Here is a 17,516-nt window from a genome sequence, read left to right as displayed (position 1 = left end):
ACATAATTTTCTTCCTGGCTTTAGCAGGTCTTGCAGGCCCTGGTTTCGGGACCACCACCACTGCTGCGGCCCCGGCTGGCTTCGGCGGCTTTGGCACCACCACCACAGGTAAGACTGGGACACTCACTTTCCACTACATCAGTGTTTGACACAGTTACGCCGACTTGGCTAAATAACCAGCCAACTAGCCTTTTACCAGCTCTGTTTGTTCTCTTGCTTACTCCATTGGCAAACCAAACATAGCATGATGATGTTTGGAATGACAATTACATAAAGAGTTAAGTCTTTTTAGACAGACTGGTTGCCTTCCAGCTTAACATGTCTGTACATATACAATGTCAGTTTAGAGTAGAGGAAAGAGCAGAGTTGGGACATTCGGCTTTCATAACTGCTTTATCTGCTTGTTGCCCTAGCGTAAACGTCTCCTGGACACACAATAGTAGCTAGCAAGATGAAGATCATAGAGGTTATTGTAAATGAGTGCTTTTTACTAGTTTGCCTCAACTACCTTCACTGCAAAGGTTTTGCCTGCAAACTTAGGTATAGAATCGCGACGTTCTGGCATGTCTGCCTATGGTAAGTTTTTCATGAGCACAATTCCTGCCTATATTTTAAGCCTTGCCTACCCAAACTCGTGATTTGTTGGGAGAGTTGTCTGTTTGAAGAGAACTCCCCAGGATCTTTTCTTTTTCGAAGTTGCCAAGAGAATCCATCATGTTTCCCAGACCTAGTGCTGTTGCTTCCCTAGGTCTGGGATTTCCGAAACTATAAGGAGTTGGCAAGAGAGTAGAAACAGACTGGCACCCAGGCTACCAGCATACCACATAAGTGTGAAATGTGCTTACTACTAAATAACCATCCAACTACACCAGTGTATTCAGCATAATACTAGTATCTTATTAATTAACTGACTGACTAACAGAGCAGGAAGTTGAGGTTTTGTGGATGATAATTAGTTTCATTTGCATCTCCTCTGCTTAGTAATTCCTTCAACTGAAAACATCACTGTTGGGGCTCGTCTGTTATGACGCTACCGGGCGTGCTCTTGTACATGCAATGTCTTTGAAGCTTTATCCCACTGTGGGACTGTCGCGGTGCTCTTCTCCACATTAACCCTCCTCTGCACCTCTCTCTCTCTCTCTCTCTCTCTCGCTGCCTGCCTGCCTGCCTGCCTGCTGGCAACAGGATTTGGGGGGCTGGGAGCCGGGAGCACCACGTCTGGTGGGTTTAGTTCTGGGGGGTTTGGATTAAATGCAGCAACTCCCAACGCGGCTGCAATCAGCTTTAATGTTGGGGGCTTTGGTGCAGCTACCACAGCAGCCACTGTGTTCAATTTTGGTAATAGCCTGGCTAGCGCAGGTAGATGCCTTTTAAAAAAAAGTATTATTATTAATCTATCAGTCAATCCGTCTAGTATGCACAGCACACATTTGTCCTCCATTTCTCCCTACACGACTGTGTATTATTTTGGTGTGGTGTTTTTGTATATCTCCATCTCACCCTATGCATATGTTAAATGCTCATCTAAAGATGTTTTGCATGTTGCCTGTTTTGGATACATCCGCTATCCACTACAACAGCCTTTGTCAGCACAGTCCCTGTGTCAAACTGGTGGGCTCTGATTACGGAGTTGGGAAAGGCTGTGCTAGATTATTTTTGTGGAATATGTTGTGTTTCTTATCGCATTTTCCTGAATCTGTTAGGCCACTGTTTGCCTGGCAGGGACATGACATGTTCTGTGTTATTTCTCAAGAGTATTTATCCTCTCCACTCTAAAAAAGCATTAGGGACCCTCTCCCTTAGAGAAATCAATTGAGCTCTTTTAGGGTTGCACATTTTGGGGAATATTTGGAGGTGGGAATTAATGGGAATATATTAAAATTAATATTAATTCGATTTAAATGTAGATGTTTTTTGCATTGGATATATTTAACATATAAACCTTTTACCTTATCATAAGTAGACATAATTGCAAATGATTCAATCCTTCCAATAAAAATAAAAAAAACAATTTAGTTACAAGTTGAACTTTAATTAAATGAGTTGACTCTAAACATGGGACGATTTCACTGAACAACAAAAGGGAATTTTGAATGATCCCCAATGATCCATTGCATCTCCCAAAACGTTTTCAACATACATCTGTAAAATGATAGTCTAGAAACTAAAGCTTTGGTTGTCTTCCTCTCAGGCTTCCATGTCTTCTCCCTGGACCTCAATGTCAACCTTTTGAACATCAGACCCTGAGGCCTCATCTTCACTGTTACTTTCCAACCTTGTTGAGGATGGCTCATTGTCAAGCTCAAAAAGCCTCAAAATTTACCACCAATTTTTCAATCGTTGTATTGGTCAGTCTGTTGCGTGCTTTGGTGTGTGTGTTCCCAAACAAGGACCAGTTGCGCTCTGAGGTGGCTGATGTTGGTGGGATTTGGAGGATGATGGAGGCAACAGGGGAAAGAGCCTCAGATCCACAAAGTCCCTTCCACCAGGTGGCATAGGCCTTGTTAATCTCTGCACCAGACAGTATGCTCTTGCCAGCATATTTGAGGTCCAACATGTACACTGCGGCATGTATTGGTTTCAGGCAGAAGTCTTCACAATTTGATGTATTTCAAAACTGCAGTTTCCTCTGCTTGGAGCAACAGTGAAGTGGGCAGGGCAGTACGGATTTCTTCTCTTACATCTGCAAGCAGAGTCTGAACATCAGACAGGATGGCATTGTCTCCCTCAATCCGTGCAATGGCTACTGCTATGTTTCAGGCTACTTACCACTCTCTCCCAAAATACATAATCTAGGAGGATCCTCTTGATGGGGCTGTCCATATTGGCAGACTTGTGATATGGCCATTTCTTGGAGACTTCTTCCCCTCCAGGAGACTGTCAAACATGATGACAACACCACCCCAACAGCTTATTCTTCTCACTTTGCTTGGTGAGGTAGATTGCTGCTATAACTTCATGATCCTTCACATACCTAACCATTTCCTTGGCTCTCTTGTAGAGTTTATCCATTGTTTTCAGTGCCATGGTGTCTTTGAGGAGCAGATTCAATGCATGAGCAGCACAGCCAATGGGTGTGATGTGAGGGTAGGACTCGTCCACTTTAGACCACGCAGCCCGTCATGTTCGCAGCATTTTCTGTCACCAGTGCAAATACCTTCTGTGGGCCAAGGTCATTGACGACTGCCTTCAGCTCATCTGCAATGTAGAGACGAGTGTGTCTGTTATGGTTCTTGTCTGTGCTCTTGTAGAATACTGGTTGAGGGGTGGAGATGACGTAGTTAATTATTCCTTGAACATTCGACCACCCATCAGAGATGATTGCAATACAGTCTGCTTTCTCTATGATTTGCTTGACTATCACTTGAACTCTGTTGAGCTCTGCATCCAGCAAATTAGTAGATAAAGCATGTTTGGTTGGAGGGGTGTATGCTGGGCGAAGAACATTCAGAAATCTCTTCCAATACACATGGCCTGTGAGCATCAGAGGTGAACCAGTTGCATACACAACTCGAGCAAGACATTCATCAGCATTTATCTGACTACGTTCCTCCATTGAGTCAAAAACACTTCTGATTCCAGGAGGACCATTAGCTGTTGCTATCGATAAGGTGTCTGATTCATCATTTTCACGTCGAGTAGAGGGAGTTTTGTCAGAGGTTGCTTGTTGTGAGCGCTGAGGGAACTTTATGCACTTGGCCAGATGATTCTGTATCTTTGTTGCATTATTCACATATAATTTGGCACAGTATTTGCAAAGGTACTCAGCTTTTCCTTCTACATTAGTTGCAGTGAAATATCTCCACACATCAGATAGTGCCTGTGGCATTTTCCTGTAAAGATTAGATTTAAAAAAAAAATATATATATATATATACACACACACACAATTCCATGTACAGATAAATAGTTAAGCAGTTTGATTAAACAACTCCTTTGTAAGATAAATGTTTTAAAATGAAACGTATGGAAACCGGTGAATTAACACCTAGTTAGCAGGCTCAAGAAAGCTAAAACCCACATGGTAGCAAAAACTAACTAGCAGAAATTGTTAACAAGTTCGAAATGATTTAAACACACGTTGCTGTAGGTTACTATTTACTAGTTAACAAGAAATAATGTCATAAAATATATTCACCCCACCCAGTATTGTAATCAAAACTTACCAGAAAGTATGTAGTCCTTGGCTCAGACAGTGTAGTAGTGTTAGCTCAATAGTATCTCATTAGTGTGCAATATCTTGAGAATCAGCTGTACATGTGATGGAAGAATGCACTGTGCATGCAGAGGGTTGCAATTCCATTGAATTGGGGATAGTTAAACCAAAATATGCCACAAGACCTAGAATTGCCTGATGTGTATTCCACAAAAAAGGTTCACTGTTATAACCTAACTTTTTTGATGAATTTAAGCAACATTACTGGGCTTAACTTCCCATGAAAATTTCCGGAAAGTTCCCGACCCTTTGCAACCCTAATCTCTACGCCCTCCCTCTCACCTTTCTTTCTATTATCCATCCATTCATCCATGCTCTCTTACCTCTCTCTGATGGTCTGGTTTGTCTTGCTCAGGTGCTTTTGGGGGTTTTGGGACAACCACTACATCCGCTGCTGCACCTGGGTCAACTTTCAGCTTCGCCGCTCCTGCAAGCACAACAGGTCAGGACTATGGAACTCGCTGGGGCAGGGCTGGGTACAGACGGAGAGAGCCAGGGCAGGAATGGCCTTGTCCCACTGCTTGCTCCTGCTATTCTGCATGGCAACTACTAGATGGTGCACTCTACAATAACATGTTATCTCCTTGCCATAGCCTCTCCCGATACTAGCATTCCATTCTCAGATTACCAACCAACTATAACCCTAACCTAAGATTCTAAGGCAAAATACTCAACAAATCCTTATTTTCCATTTAATGGTTTTATTGATATAATTATTTCTCCTTCCAGGAGGACTGTTTGGTAATACCCAGAATAAGGGATTTGGGTTCTCCTCTGGGCTGGGCACTGGCACTACTGCTGCAGCTGGGTTTGGAACAGGTCTGGGGACAACTCTAGGAGGTGGATTTGGTGGCTTCAATATCCAGCCACAGCAGCAACAGCAAGGTAAGTGTTCCTCTGGCTAAGAGCAGGGGTGAATCTCAAAAGTCCTTCCTCAATTCCTAGGGTCCTCTTCTCGCTTCCTTAACCTTAGAGGGAACAGAAGATCCAACGATTTGAGACGGAGACGAGGAGAGAACGCAAGGAGGAATTAAGGAAAGACTATTGTGATTGACCCCTGGTGTATGCAAACCAAACAAGTTATGTTTTGCTAGGATAACTACGTTTTTTTTCTTTTGTGTTGTGCTATATAGGAAGCTTTTTTGGGCAGCAGGCCCAGGCCCCGGCCCAGTCTAATCAGCTCGTCCACACAGCAAATGCCCTGTCTGCCCCCACCCTGCTTGGGGACGAGAGAGATGCCATCTTGGCCAAGTGGAATCAGCTCCAGGCCTTCTGGGGAACAGGCAAGGGCTACTTCAACAACCAACTCCCACCTGTAGACTTCACACAGGAGAACCCTTTCTGCAGGTTCAAGGTAATGTCTCGTATCACCATTTTTCGGGCATATTTTGACATTAAGTGTTTTGTTATTTTAATAAATATAATAATAAATTGCCGTTTAATCTTAAACTAGTTTTCACGTGTTGACGAGGTTTGTTGTACTATTCCTTTCTTTTTACCGTCTTCAGGTAACTGCAGTGGTGTAGACCAGTGCTTTGGAGTTCAATTAACTGTCACAAATATGTCGGCATAAGAGAGACCACCAAAGTTCTATCTAGAAACTGCAAGTTTATCATATCTGTTTGTGTCTGCAAGGCGGTGGGCTACAGCTGTATCCCAGGCAGTAAGGATGAGGATGGTCTGGTTGTCCTGGCCTTCAATAAGAAGGAGGCTGATGTCCGTAGCCAACAGCAGCAGCTGGTTGAGTCTCTACACAAGGTGCTGGGAGGGAACCAGACTCTCACCGTCAACGTAGAGGGAGTCAAAGCCCTGCCTGATGACCAGTGAGTACTGGTAGACACTACCCGACACAGTCTATGGGTACACAACAGAGAATATACTGTATGTAGTATGGTTGTCTATCACGTTGACCTCATGATCTGTCAGTCCTTGCATCCATTGTTCAGTCTATGAACCAATTAACAGGGGTTACATTTCTCCAGCCCCAATACTCACTTTAATAGCAAACCGAGTGGCAGGGCTGCCATTTTCTTGTTTTTCAAATTGGTGAACATTTAGAAGCCCTCTAAGTGGATCGTGTAACACTGAATGCCTGTCTTTCTCTCTTTCTAGGACGGAGGTGGTGATCTATGTGGTGGAGCGTTCTCCTAACGGCACATCTAAGAGGATCCCAGCTACAACACTGTACAACTATGTAGAGCAGGCTAACACCAAGGCCCAGCTCACACAGCTAGCAGTTTTCATGTCTGTTACACGCACTGAGCTCTCACCAGCACAGCTCAAACAGCTGCTGGCGAATGCACCAGCAGGTAAGTTTGGTGGTGTGTGTCTTCTCCATACTCTCCTCTAACCTCCATCACAACTAAGTTAACTGAGTCATTTTGTTGAGAGCATGGTCTTGTTCCCCGGCTCAGACGTTGCTGATGCATGCACGATTATACAGTGCCTGAATAGGTATTTTCCATATCAGCTTAAGCACATCATGTAGCAATCTGGTGCCCGACGACAGTCTGATCTGACACGCAACCATTGGTTGATGCATGCAACGTCTGAGCATGGGAACAAGACCATGTCTTTTAGATAACCAGATGTCTATTGTACAACAGCTGTGGCTTCATGGATTTCAGTTCGGTTTCATTTAAGGGTTTATTGAAACAATAGCGTATGGACTATTTGGTCCGCATGTAGCACTAAGAATGTGACTTGTATATAACTCAGAGTTTTGTTGCTTCTTTTCAGGTGTGGATCCCATCATTTGGGAACAGGCAAAGGTGGATAACCCTGATGCGGACAAGTAAGTTGTTCAATGTGAATCAAGGTTATTAAAAGCTTGTTATCATTAATTCTTATGAGCTAGATGATCATTTTGGAACTGATGATATTCGTAATCCTACAGGTTGATCCCCGTCCCAATGGTTGGTTTCAAAGAACTACTCCGCAGACTGAAGATTCAGGACCAGATGACCAAACAGCACCAATCCAGAGTAGATGTGAGTTCTGCTGCTTTCCTCTACAATTGCACTGCTTACCCATACACATATATGGCCTGCTTCTAGAAGTGTTATAAAAGAGTGTGGAGGGATAGGGAATTTGCATGACCATAAAATGAATAAAGAACCTTAGGTTGCTGGTTCTTATCCAGCTTGAAGGACTGTGCATCGGAGACTCTGATAGACGAATCTGGCTACTAAAACCAATCCAGGAGGGGAGCTGCGTTATGCTGGCCTTTGTTACAGATTTCCTGTACTGCCTCACATGCTTCTCAGTACCCTCCTTTATGCTGTAGGTGGGTTCCTCCTATGTAGTTATGTACACGTTTCATGTGGTCTTTCACCAGATCATCTCTAATGACATCAGTGAACTGCAGAAGAACCAGGCAACAACAGTGGCTAAGATCGCTCAATACAAGAGGAAGCTGATGGATCTCTCTCACAGAGTACTACAGGTATGTGCCATACATAATAATAATAATAATAATAATGTCAAGTCATCTGGCTGTTGTCAGTTGGTACAGTGGTGTGAACATATTTTGAATGCCGACAGAATATCATGAAGTTAACCTGTTAGGGCTAGGGGGCAGTATTGACACGGCTGGATAAAAAACATACCCGATTTAATCTGGTTACCACTCCTACCCAGTAACTAGAATATGCATATACTTATTATATATGGATAGAAAACACCCTACATTTTCTAAAACTGTTTGAATGGTGTCTGTGAGTATAACAGAACTCAAATGGCAGGTCAAAACCTGAGAGATACCTTTACAGGAAGTGGCCTGTCTGACCATTTCTTGAACTTCTTTTCCATCTCTATCATTTACTAAGGATCTCTGCTCTAACGTGACACTTCCCACGTCGTCCATAGGCGCTCAGAGCCCGGGAAAAAACAGAATGTCGTCATTCCAGCCCCAGGCTGAAACACATTATCGCCTTTCTCAAGTGGCCGATCAAGGGACACGGGCTTATGCGCGTAACCCCGACCGCCCCCGCCTTTGGGATTTTTTCCTCTGTTTGCCGAAAAGGAGATTCCCTGTCGGAATATTATCGCTTTTCTACGAGAAAAGTGTCGTAAAAATTGATTTTAAACAGCGGTTGACATGCTTCGAAGTACGGTAATGGAATATTTAGAATTTCATTGTCACGAATTGCGCCATGCGCGTGACACTTCTTTACTATTTCGGATAGTGTCTGGAACGCACGAACAAAATGCCGCTATTCGGATATAACGATGGATTATTTTGGACCAAACCAACATTTGTTATTGAAGTAGCAGTCCTGGGTGTGCATTCTGACGAAGACAACAAAAGGTAATCAAACTTTTATAATAGTAAATATGATTATGGTGAGTGCTAAACTTGCCGGGTGTCTAAATAGCGAGCCCGTGATGCCTGGGCTATGTACTTAGAATATTGCAAAATGTGCTTTCACCAAAAAGCTATTTTAAAATCGGACATATCGAGTGCATAGAGGAGGTCTGTATCTATAATTCTTAAAATAATTGTTATGCTTTTTGTGAACGTTTATCGTGAGTAATTTAGTAAAATGTTAGCGAATTCCCCGGAAGTTTGCGGGGGGTATGCTAGTTCTGAACGTCACATGCTAATGTAAAAAGCTGGTTTTTGATATAAATATGAACTTGATTGAACAAAACATGCATGTATTGTATAACATAATGTCCTAGGGTTGTCATCTGATGAAGATCATCAAAGGTGAGTGCTGCATTTAGCTGTCTTCTGGGTTTTGGTGACATTATATGCTGGCTTGAAAAATGGGTGTCTGATTATTTCTGGCTTGGTACTCTGCTGACATAATCTAATGTTTGCTTTCGTTGTAAAGCCTTTTTGAAATCGGACAGTGTGGTTAGATTAACGAGAGTCTTGTCTTTAAATGGCTGTAAAATAGTCATATGTTTGAGAAATTGAAGTAATAGGATTTTTAAGGTTTTGAAAATCGCGCCACAGGCTGGCAGTGGCTGTTACGTAGGTTGGACGCAAGCGTCCCACCTAGCCCATAGAGGTTAACCTCTATCTTGATTAACCTCTATGGGCTAGGTGGGACGCAAACGTCCCACCTACTCAACAGCCAGTGTAATCCCGTGGCGCGATATTCAAATACCTCAAAAATGCAAAAACTTCAATTTTTCAAACATATGACTATTTTACAGCTATTTAAAGACAAGACTCTCGTTAATCTAACCACACTGTCCGATTTCAAAAAGGCTTTACAACGAAAGCAAAACATTAGATTATGTCAGCAGAGTACCCAGCCAGAAATAATCAGACACCCATTTTTCAAGCTAGCATATAATGTCACATAAACCCAAACCACAGCTAAATGCAGCACTAACCTTTGATGATCTTCATCAGATGACAACCCTAGGAAATTATGTTATACAATACATGCATGTTTTGTTCAATCAAGTAAATATTTATATCAAAAACCAGCTTTTTACATTAGCATGTGACTAGCATTCCCACCGAACACTGCCGGTGAATTTACTAAATTACTCACGATAAACGTTCACAAAAAGCATAACAATTATTTTAAGAATTATAGATACAGAACTCCTCTATGCACTCGATATGTCCGATTTTAAAATAGCTTTTCGGTGAAAGCACATTTTGCAATATTCTCAGTATATAGCCCGGCATCACAGGGCTAGCTATTTAGACACCCAGCAAGTTTAGCACTCACCAAAGTCAGATTTACTATAAGAAAAATGTTATTACCTTTGCTGTTCTTCGTCAGAATGCACTCCCAGGACTTCTACTTCAATAACAAATGTTGGTTTGGTCCCAAATAATCCATAGTTATATCCAAATAGCGGCGTTTTGTTCGTGCGTTCAAGACACTATCCGAAAGGGTAAAGAAGGGTGACGAGCATGGTGCATTTCGTGACAAAAAAATTCTAAATATCCCATTACCGTACTTCGAAGCATGTCAACCGCTGTTTAAAATCAATTTTTACGCAATTTTTCTCATAAAAAAGCAATAATATTCCGACCGGGAATCTGCGTTTAGGTAAAAAGAGGAAAGAAAATTAAGCACATGGTCGACTCGTGCACGCGCCTAAGCCCATTGTCCTCTGATCGGCCACTTGCCAAATGCGATAATGTGTTTCAGCCAGAGGCTGTCTCGATATCATTCAGCTTTTTCCCGGGCTCTGAGAGCCTATGGGAGCCGTAGGAAGTGTCACGTTACAGCAAAGATCCTCAGTCTTCAATAAAAAGAGCCAAGATGAACAACAACTTGTCAGACAGGCCACTTCCTGTTCAGAATCTTCTCAGGTTTTTGCCTGCCATATGAGTTCTGTTATACTCACAGACACCATTCAAACAGTTTTAGAAACTTTAGGGTGTTTTCTATCCAAAGCCAATAATTCTATGCATATTCTAGTTACTGGGCAGGAGTAGTAACCAGATTAAATCGGGTACGTTTTTTATCCGGCCGTGTCAATACTGCCCCCTAGCCCTAACAGGTTAAATTAATTATTTAACTATGTGTGTATAATATCGCTGACCCCAATTAGTTGATTGTTTTGTCGTTAGGCTGTTGGTCGACCAAGATTATTTTAGTCGAGCAGTAATATACAGTACCAGTCACAAGTTTGGACACACCTACTCATTCAAGGGTTTTTCTTTATTTTACTATTTTCTACACAGTAGAATAATATTGAAGACATCAAAACTATGAAATAACACATATGGAATCATGTAGTAACCAAAGTGTTAAACAAATCAAAATATCTACCCTTTGCCTTGACAGCTTTGCACTCTCTTGGCATTCTCTCAACCAGCTTCACCTGGAATGCTTTTCCAACAGTTTTGAAGGAGTTTCCACATATGCTGAGCACTTGTTGGCTGCTTTTCCTTCCCTCTGCGGTCCGACTCATCCCAAACCATCTCATATGGGTTGAGGTCGGGTGATTGTGGAGGCCAGGTCATCTGATGCAGCACTCCATCACTCTACTTCTTGGTCAAATAGCCTTTACACAGCCTGGAGGTGTGTTGGGTCATTGTCCTGTTGAAAAACAAATGATAGTCCCACTAAGGGCAAACCAGATGGGATGGCTAATCGCTGCAGAATGCTGTGGTAGCCATGGTGGTTAAGTGTGCATTGAATTCGAAGTAAATCGCTGACAGTGTCACCAGCAAAGCACCATCACACCACCTCTATGCTTCATGGTGGGAACCACACATGCGGAGGTCATCTGTTCACCTACTCTGCGACTCACAAAGATACCTTTATTTATTTACGGCGGTTGGAATCAAAAATCTAATTTGGAATCATCAGAACAAAGGACGAGTTTCCACCGGTATAATGTCTGTTGCTTGTTTTTCTTGGCCCAAGGAAGTCTCTTCTTATTGGTGTCCTTTAGTAGTGTTTTTTTGCAGCAATTCAACCATGACGGCCTGATTCACGCAGTCTCTGAACAGTTGATGTTGATGTGTTTGTTACTTGAACTCTAAAGCATTTATTTAGGCTGCAATTTCTGAGGCTGGTAACTCGAATGATCTTATCCTCTGCAGCAGAGGTAACTCTGGGTCTTCCTTTCCTGTGGCGGTCCTCATGAGTGCCAGTTTCATCATAATGGTTGATGGTTTTTGTGCCGCACTGTCAAAGTTCTTGAAGTTTTCCGGCTTGACTGACCTTCATGTCTTTGTCATTTCTCTTTGTTTATTTGAGCTGTTCTTGCCATAACCCTATTTGGTAAAAAACCAAGTCCGTATTATCTTCTGTATATCACCCCTACCTTATCACAACACAACTGATTGGCTCAAATGCATTAAGAAGGAAAGAAATTACACAAATTACCTTTTAACAAGGCACACCAGTTAGTTGAAATGCATTCCATGAAGCTGGTTGAGAGAATGCCAAGTGTGTGCAAAGCTGTCATCAAGGTGGCTACTTTGGAAAAATCTAAAATATATTTTGATTTGTTTACAACTTGTTTTTGGTTACTACATAACACATATGGAATCTTCTTAGTTTTGATGTCTTCACTATTATTCTACAATGTAGAAAATAGTAAAAATAAAGAAAAACCCTTGAATGAGTAGATATATCCAAACTTTTGTGTGTGTGCGTTCGTGCGTGTATGTAATATCTACACATGCATACATACTACCATTCAAAGTTTGGGGTCACTTAGAAATATCCTTGTTTTTTAAAGAAAAGCAAATAAAAAATATAACATCAAGTTGATCAGAAATACAGCGTAGACATTGTTAACCTGTTATGGCTAGGGGGCAGTATTTTCAGACGGATAAAAAACGTACCCGATTTAATCTGATTAGTACTCCTGCCCAGAAACTAGAATATGCATATATTTATTAGCTTTGGATAGAAAACACTCCAAAGTTTCTAAAACTGTTTGAATGGTGTTTGTGAGTATAACAGAACTCATTTGGCAGGCCAAAACCTGAGAAGATTCTGTACAGGAAGTACCCTGTCTGACCATTTCTTGGCCTTGTTGATTATCTCTATCTATTACAGGGGATCTCTGCTCTTACGTGACACTTTCTACGGCTCACATGGACTCTCAGAAGGCGGCAAAATGCTGAATCGTGGCTTTGCAGGCTCTGGCTGAAACAAAGTAGCGCGTTTGGATAGTGGCTGGTTACAGTACTGTGAGGCTCGTGCCCGCGTCGACCGAAAGCTTTGTTTTCTTTCCTCTGTTTAGCTAAACGGAGATTCCCGGTCGGAATATTATCGCTTTTTTACGAGAAAAATTGCATAAAAATGGATTTTAAACAGCGGTTGACATGCTTCGAAGTACGGTAATGGAATATTTAGAAATCTTTTGTCACGAATTGCGCCATGCTCGCGACCCTGATTTACCATTTCGGATAGTGTCTTGGAACGCACGAACAAAACGCCGCTATTTGGATATAACGATGGATTATTTTGGACCAAACCAACATTTGTTATTGAAGTAGCAGTCCTGGGAGTGCATTCTGACGAAGACAACAAAGGTAATGAAACTTTTGTAATGGTAAATCGGAGTTTGATCAGGGCTAAACTTGGTCGGTGTCTAAATGGCTAGCCGTGATGGCTGGGCTATCTACTGAGAATATTGCAAAATGTGCTTTCACCGAAAAGCTATTTTAAAATCGGACATATCGAGTGCATAGAGGAGTTCTGTATCTATAATTCTTAAAATAATTGTTGTGTTTTTTGTGAACGTTTATCGTGAGTAATTTAGTAAATTCACCGGATGTTTTTATTATTATTTTTATTTAACCTTTATTTAACCAGGAAAGGCTCATTGAGATTTAAAATCTCTTTTTCAAGAGCGTCCTGGCCAAGATAGGCAGCGCCAAGTCATTACAAAAATTAGACAAACAACATGAAAAACTACAAGTAATCTAGTAAGAACCATAGAATTAACAAAGAATATAACAAAATCAAAAACAGCAAATTAAAAACATTGACAGGTCAGGGAATCAGTCTCAAGATCATTCATCAGTGATTTGAAAATACCAATCGGGACAAGTTCTTCCAGTTTAAAAGTATTTTGTAAGGCATTCCAAGACGATGGAGCAGAGTACATAAAAGCCCTTTTACCAAATTCAGTTTGGACATTTGGAACAGTTAGCAGGATAAAGTCCTGCGAACGAAGAGAGTACCCACCACATTTCTGAACAATAAAAATGCCCAAATAAAAAGGTAGTAAACCCAAAATGGCTTTGTAAATAAAAATATACCAGTGACTGAGCCTACGAGTGACTAGTGAAGGCCAGCCAACCCTGGTATATAAAGTGCAGTGGTGCGTAAGGGTTTTGCAATTTAAAATAAATCTCAAAGTGCCATGGTAAAGGGTGTCAATTGATCTCAAACACTGAGCGGAAGCATTCATATATAAAATATCCCCATAGTCTAGTAAAGGCATAAATGTAGCTGATACTAGCCTCCTTCTGGCTTCAAAAGAAAAACAAGCCTTATTCCTAAAATAAAATCCTAATTTCAGCTTCAATTTTTTTGTAATTTGTTGAATATGCATTTTAAGAGGCCATCATCAATCAAAATTCCAAGATATTTATATGAGGTTACGACCTCAATCTCCTTGCCCTGACAGGTAGTAATAGGTGAAAAGTTCAGAGGTCTATTTCTTGCTTTAGAAAACACCAGTAGATTAGTTTTGTCAGTATTGAGGATAAGCTTCAATTGAGACAAGGTATGTTGAACAGTATTAAAAGCAGTTTGCAAGTTCTGGAAAGCTTTTGTAAGAGATGAAGCACAACAGTAAATAACAGTATCATCAGCATAAAAATGAAGTTGTGCATTTTGGACATTTTTGTCTAAATTATTTATATAAATAGTGAATAAGAGAGGACCAAGTACAGAGCCTTGGGGCACACCATTTAAGACAGACAATTTAACAGACCTAAGCCCATCAAATTGAGTGCACTGAGTTCTATCAGACAGATAGTTAACAAACCATGCAACTGCATGCTCTGAAAGACCTACACTCGACAATCTCTGCCTTAGTATAGCATGATCAACTGTATCAAAAGCCTTAGAGAGATCAATAAAAAGTGAGACACAATGCTGTTTTTTGTCAAGAGCTTCAGTGATATCATTTAAAACCTTCATGGCTGCTGTAATTGTGCTATGCTTCTTCCTGAAACCCGATTGGTACATTGATAAAATAGAGTTAGTATATAAAAACTATTTTAGCTGGTCACTCACAAGGGTTTCAAGTATTTTCACCAGGGGTGACAGCTTTGAGATTGGCCTATAATTATTTAAAAGAGTTGGATCTCCCCCTTTTAAAAGTGGCAGGACAAATGCTGATTTCCAGATCTTTGGAATTTCATTACATTCCAGGGTTAGATTAAACAGATATGCAAGTGGTTCAGCTATGAAATCAGCTGCCAGATTTAAAAAGCAGGGATCCAAAAGATCAGGACCTGCAGGCTTTCTCTGATCTAAGGATTTCAGGGCCTTATGTACCACCTGCACTGAGAATGGCAAAAAGCTAAAAGTTTGACCAGCCCTCACTGGTTCATCAACACAAGGTTGTACAGAGACAGAGGACACTGAATCAAACAGTCTACCAGATGATACAAAGTGCTCATTGAAACAATTCAGCATTTCAGTTTTGTCATATATAGCAACAGAGTCCTTCAATACACATGACGGTAATTCATTAACATTACTGTTACCAGACATAGACTTAACCTCTCTAGGCTAGGCGGGACGAATTCGTCCCACCTACGTAACAGCCACTGCTATCCTGTGGCGCGATTTTCAAAACCTTAAAAATCCTATTACTTCAATTTCTCAAACATATGACTATTTTACAGCCATTTAAAGACAATACTCTCGTTAATCTAACCACACTGTCCGATTTCAAAAAGGCTTTACAACGAAAGCAAAACATTAGATTATGTCAGCAGAGTACCAAGCCAGAAATAATCAGACACCCATTTTTCAAGCCAGCATATAATGTCACCAAAACCCAGAAGACAGCTAAATGCAGCACTCACCTTTGATGATCTTCATCAGATGACAACCCTAGGACATTATGTTATACAATACATGCATGTTTTGTTCAATCAAGTTCATATTTATATCAAAAACCAGCTTTTTACATTAGCATGTGACGTTCAGAACTAGCATACCCCGGGGAAACTTCCGGGGAATTCGCTAACATTTTACTAAATTACTCACGATAAACGTTCACAAAAAGCATAACAATTATTTTAAGAATTATAGATACAGACCTCCTCTATGCACTCGATATGTCCGATTTTAAAATAGCTTTTTGGTGAAAGCACATTTTGCAATATTCTAAGTACATAGCCCAGGCATCACGGGCTCGCTATTTAGACACCCGGCAAGTTTAGCACTCACCATAATCATATTTACTATTATAAAAGTTTCATTACCTTTTGTTGTCTTCGTCAGAATACACAACCAGGACTGCTACTTCAATAACAAATGTTGGTTTGGTCCAAAATAATCCATCGTTATATCCGAATAGCGGCGTTTTGTTCGTGCGTTCCAGACACTATCCGAAATAGTAAAGAAGTGTCACGCGCATGGCGCAATTCGTGACAATAAAATTCTAAGTATTCCATTACCGTACTTCGAAGCATGTCAACCGCTGTTTAAAATCAATTTTTACGACATTTTTCTCGTAGAAAAGCGATAATATTCCGACAGGGAATCTCCTTTTCGGCAAACAGAGGAAAAAATCCCAAAGGCGGGGGCGGTCGGGGTCACGCGCATAAGCCAGTGTCCCTTGATCGGCCACTTGAGAAAGGCGATAATGTGTTTCAGCCTGGGGCTGGAATGACGACATTCTGTTTTTTCCCGGGCTCTGAGCGCCTATGGACGACGTGGGAAGTGTCACGTTAGAGCAGAGATCCTTAGTAAATGATAGAGATGGAAAAGAAGTTCAACAAATGGTCAGACAGGCCACTTCCTGTAAAGGAATCTCTCAGGTTTTGACCTGCCATTTGAGTTCTGTTATACTCACAGACACCATTCAAACAGTTTTAGAAAATTTAGGGTGTTTTCTATCCATATGTAATAAGTATATGCATATTCTAGTTACTGGGTAGGAGTGGTAACCAGATTAAATCGGGTATGTTTTTTATCCAGCCGTGTCAATACTGCCCCCTAGCCCTAACAGGTTAATAGCCTTCCAAAACTTTCTAGGGTCATTCAGGTTATCAGTGGTAACAGACATAAAATATTCAGACTTGGCCTTCCTGAGAAGAGAACACTTGTTTCGTAACTGCCTAAAAACAAGCCAATCAGCATCAGAACACGATTTCCTTGCTTTAGGCTAGATTACGGTCGTGAACAATGCAAGAAAGATCAGACGAAAACCATGGATTATCCCTCCCTTTAACCCTGAACCTGCGGAATGGAGCATGTCTGTTTACTATTTGGAGAAAACCATCATGAAAGAATTTCCAGGCAGTTTCCACATCAGGGATAAGCTCAATCGTGCTCCAGTCAAAATGAAACAAATCATGAAAGAAAGCCTGCTCAATGAAACACTTCAGATTTCTCTTACGAATAAAACGCGGGTTAGACTTAGAAATCTTAGTATTTCTAATAGCAACAACAGCACAATGGTCACTTAAATCATTACAAAAAACACCAACCGCAGAATATTTATGTGGAGCATTTGTCAATATCAAATCAATCAGGGTAGATTTATCTGGGCATTTTAGATTAGGGCGAGTGGGTGAGTTAATCAACTGGGTAAGATTCATAGAATTACAAAACATTTTTAAATCATCAGACACCGGCATTAACCAACACCAGTTGAGATCACCA

At 41.1% G+C, this 17,516-nt stretch overlaps 1 protein-coding gene across 4 annotated transcripts in view; it reads left to right on the top strand.

Annotated features, from left to right (window-relative positions):
- nup54 (nucleoporin 54) overlaps positions 1-17,516 on the top strand; it is a 34,328-nt gene that overhangs the window by 5,966 nt on the left and 10,846 nt on the right. Inside the window, exons 2-10 of one of the 4 annotated variants that reach the window (XM_014123250.3) lie at positions 28-108; positions 4,571-4,657; positions 4,945-5,100; positions 5,349-5,569; positions 5,851-6,038; positions 6,328-6,524; positions 6,955-7,009; positions 7,112-7,205; positions 7,553-7,660. In XM_014123250.3, the coding sequence (XP_013978725.1) occupies positions 28-108; positions 4,571-4,657; positions 4,945-5,100; positions 5,349-5,569; positions 5,851-6,038; positions 6,328-6,524; positions 6,955-7,009; positions 7,112-7,205; positions 7,553-7,660 (1,187 nt within the window). 4 annotated transcript variants of the gene reach the window in all.

Source organism: Salmo salar, chromosome 01 (genome assembly GCF_965601325.2).
Source record: "Salmo salar chromosome 01, fSalSal1, whole genome shotgun sequence".
In the NCBI taxonomy this organism is placed as follows: Eukaryota; Metazoa; Chordata; class Actinopteri; order Salmoniformes; family Salmonidae; genus Salmo; species Salmo salar.
Note: the sequence above shows the minus strand (reverse complement) of the source record. Positions and strands in the feature narration are given on the sequence as shown.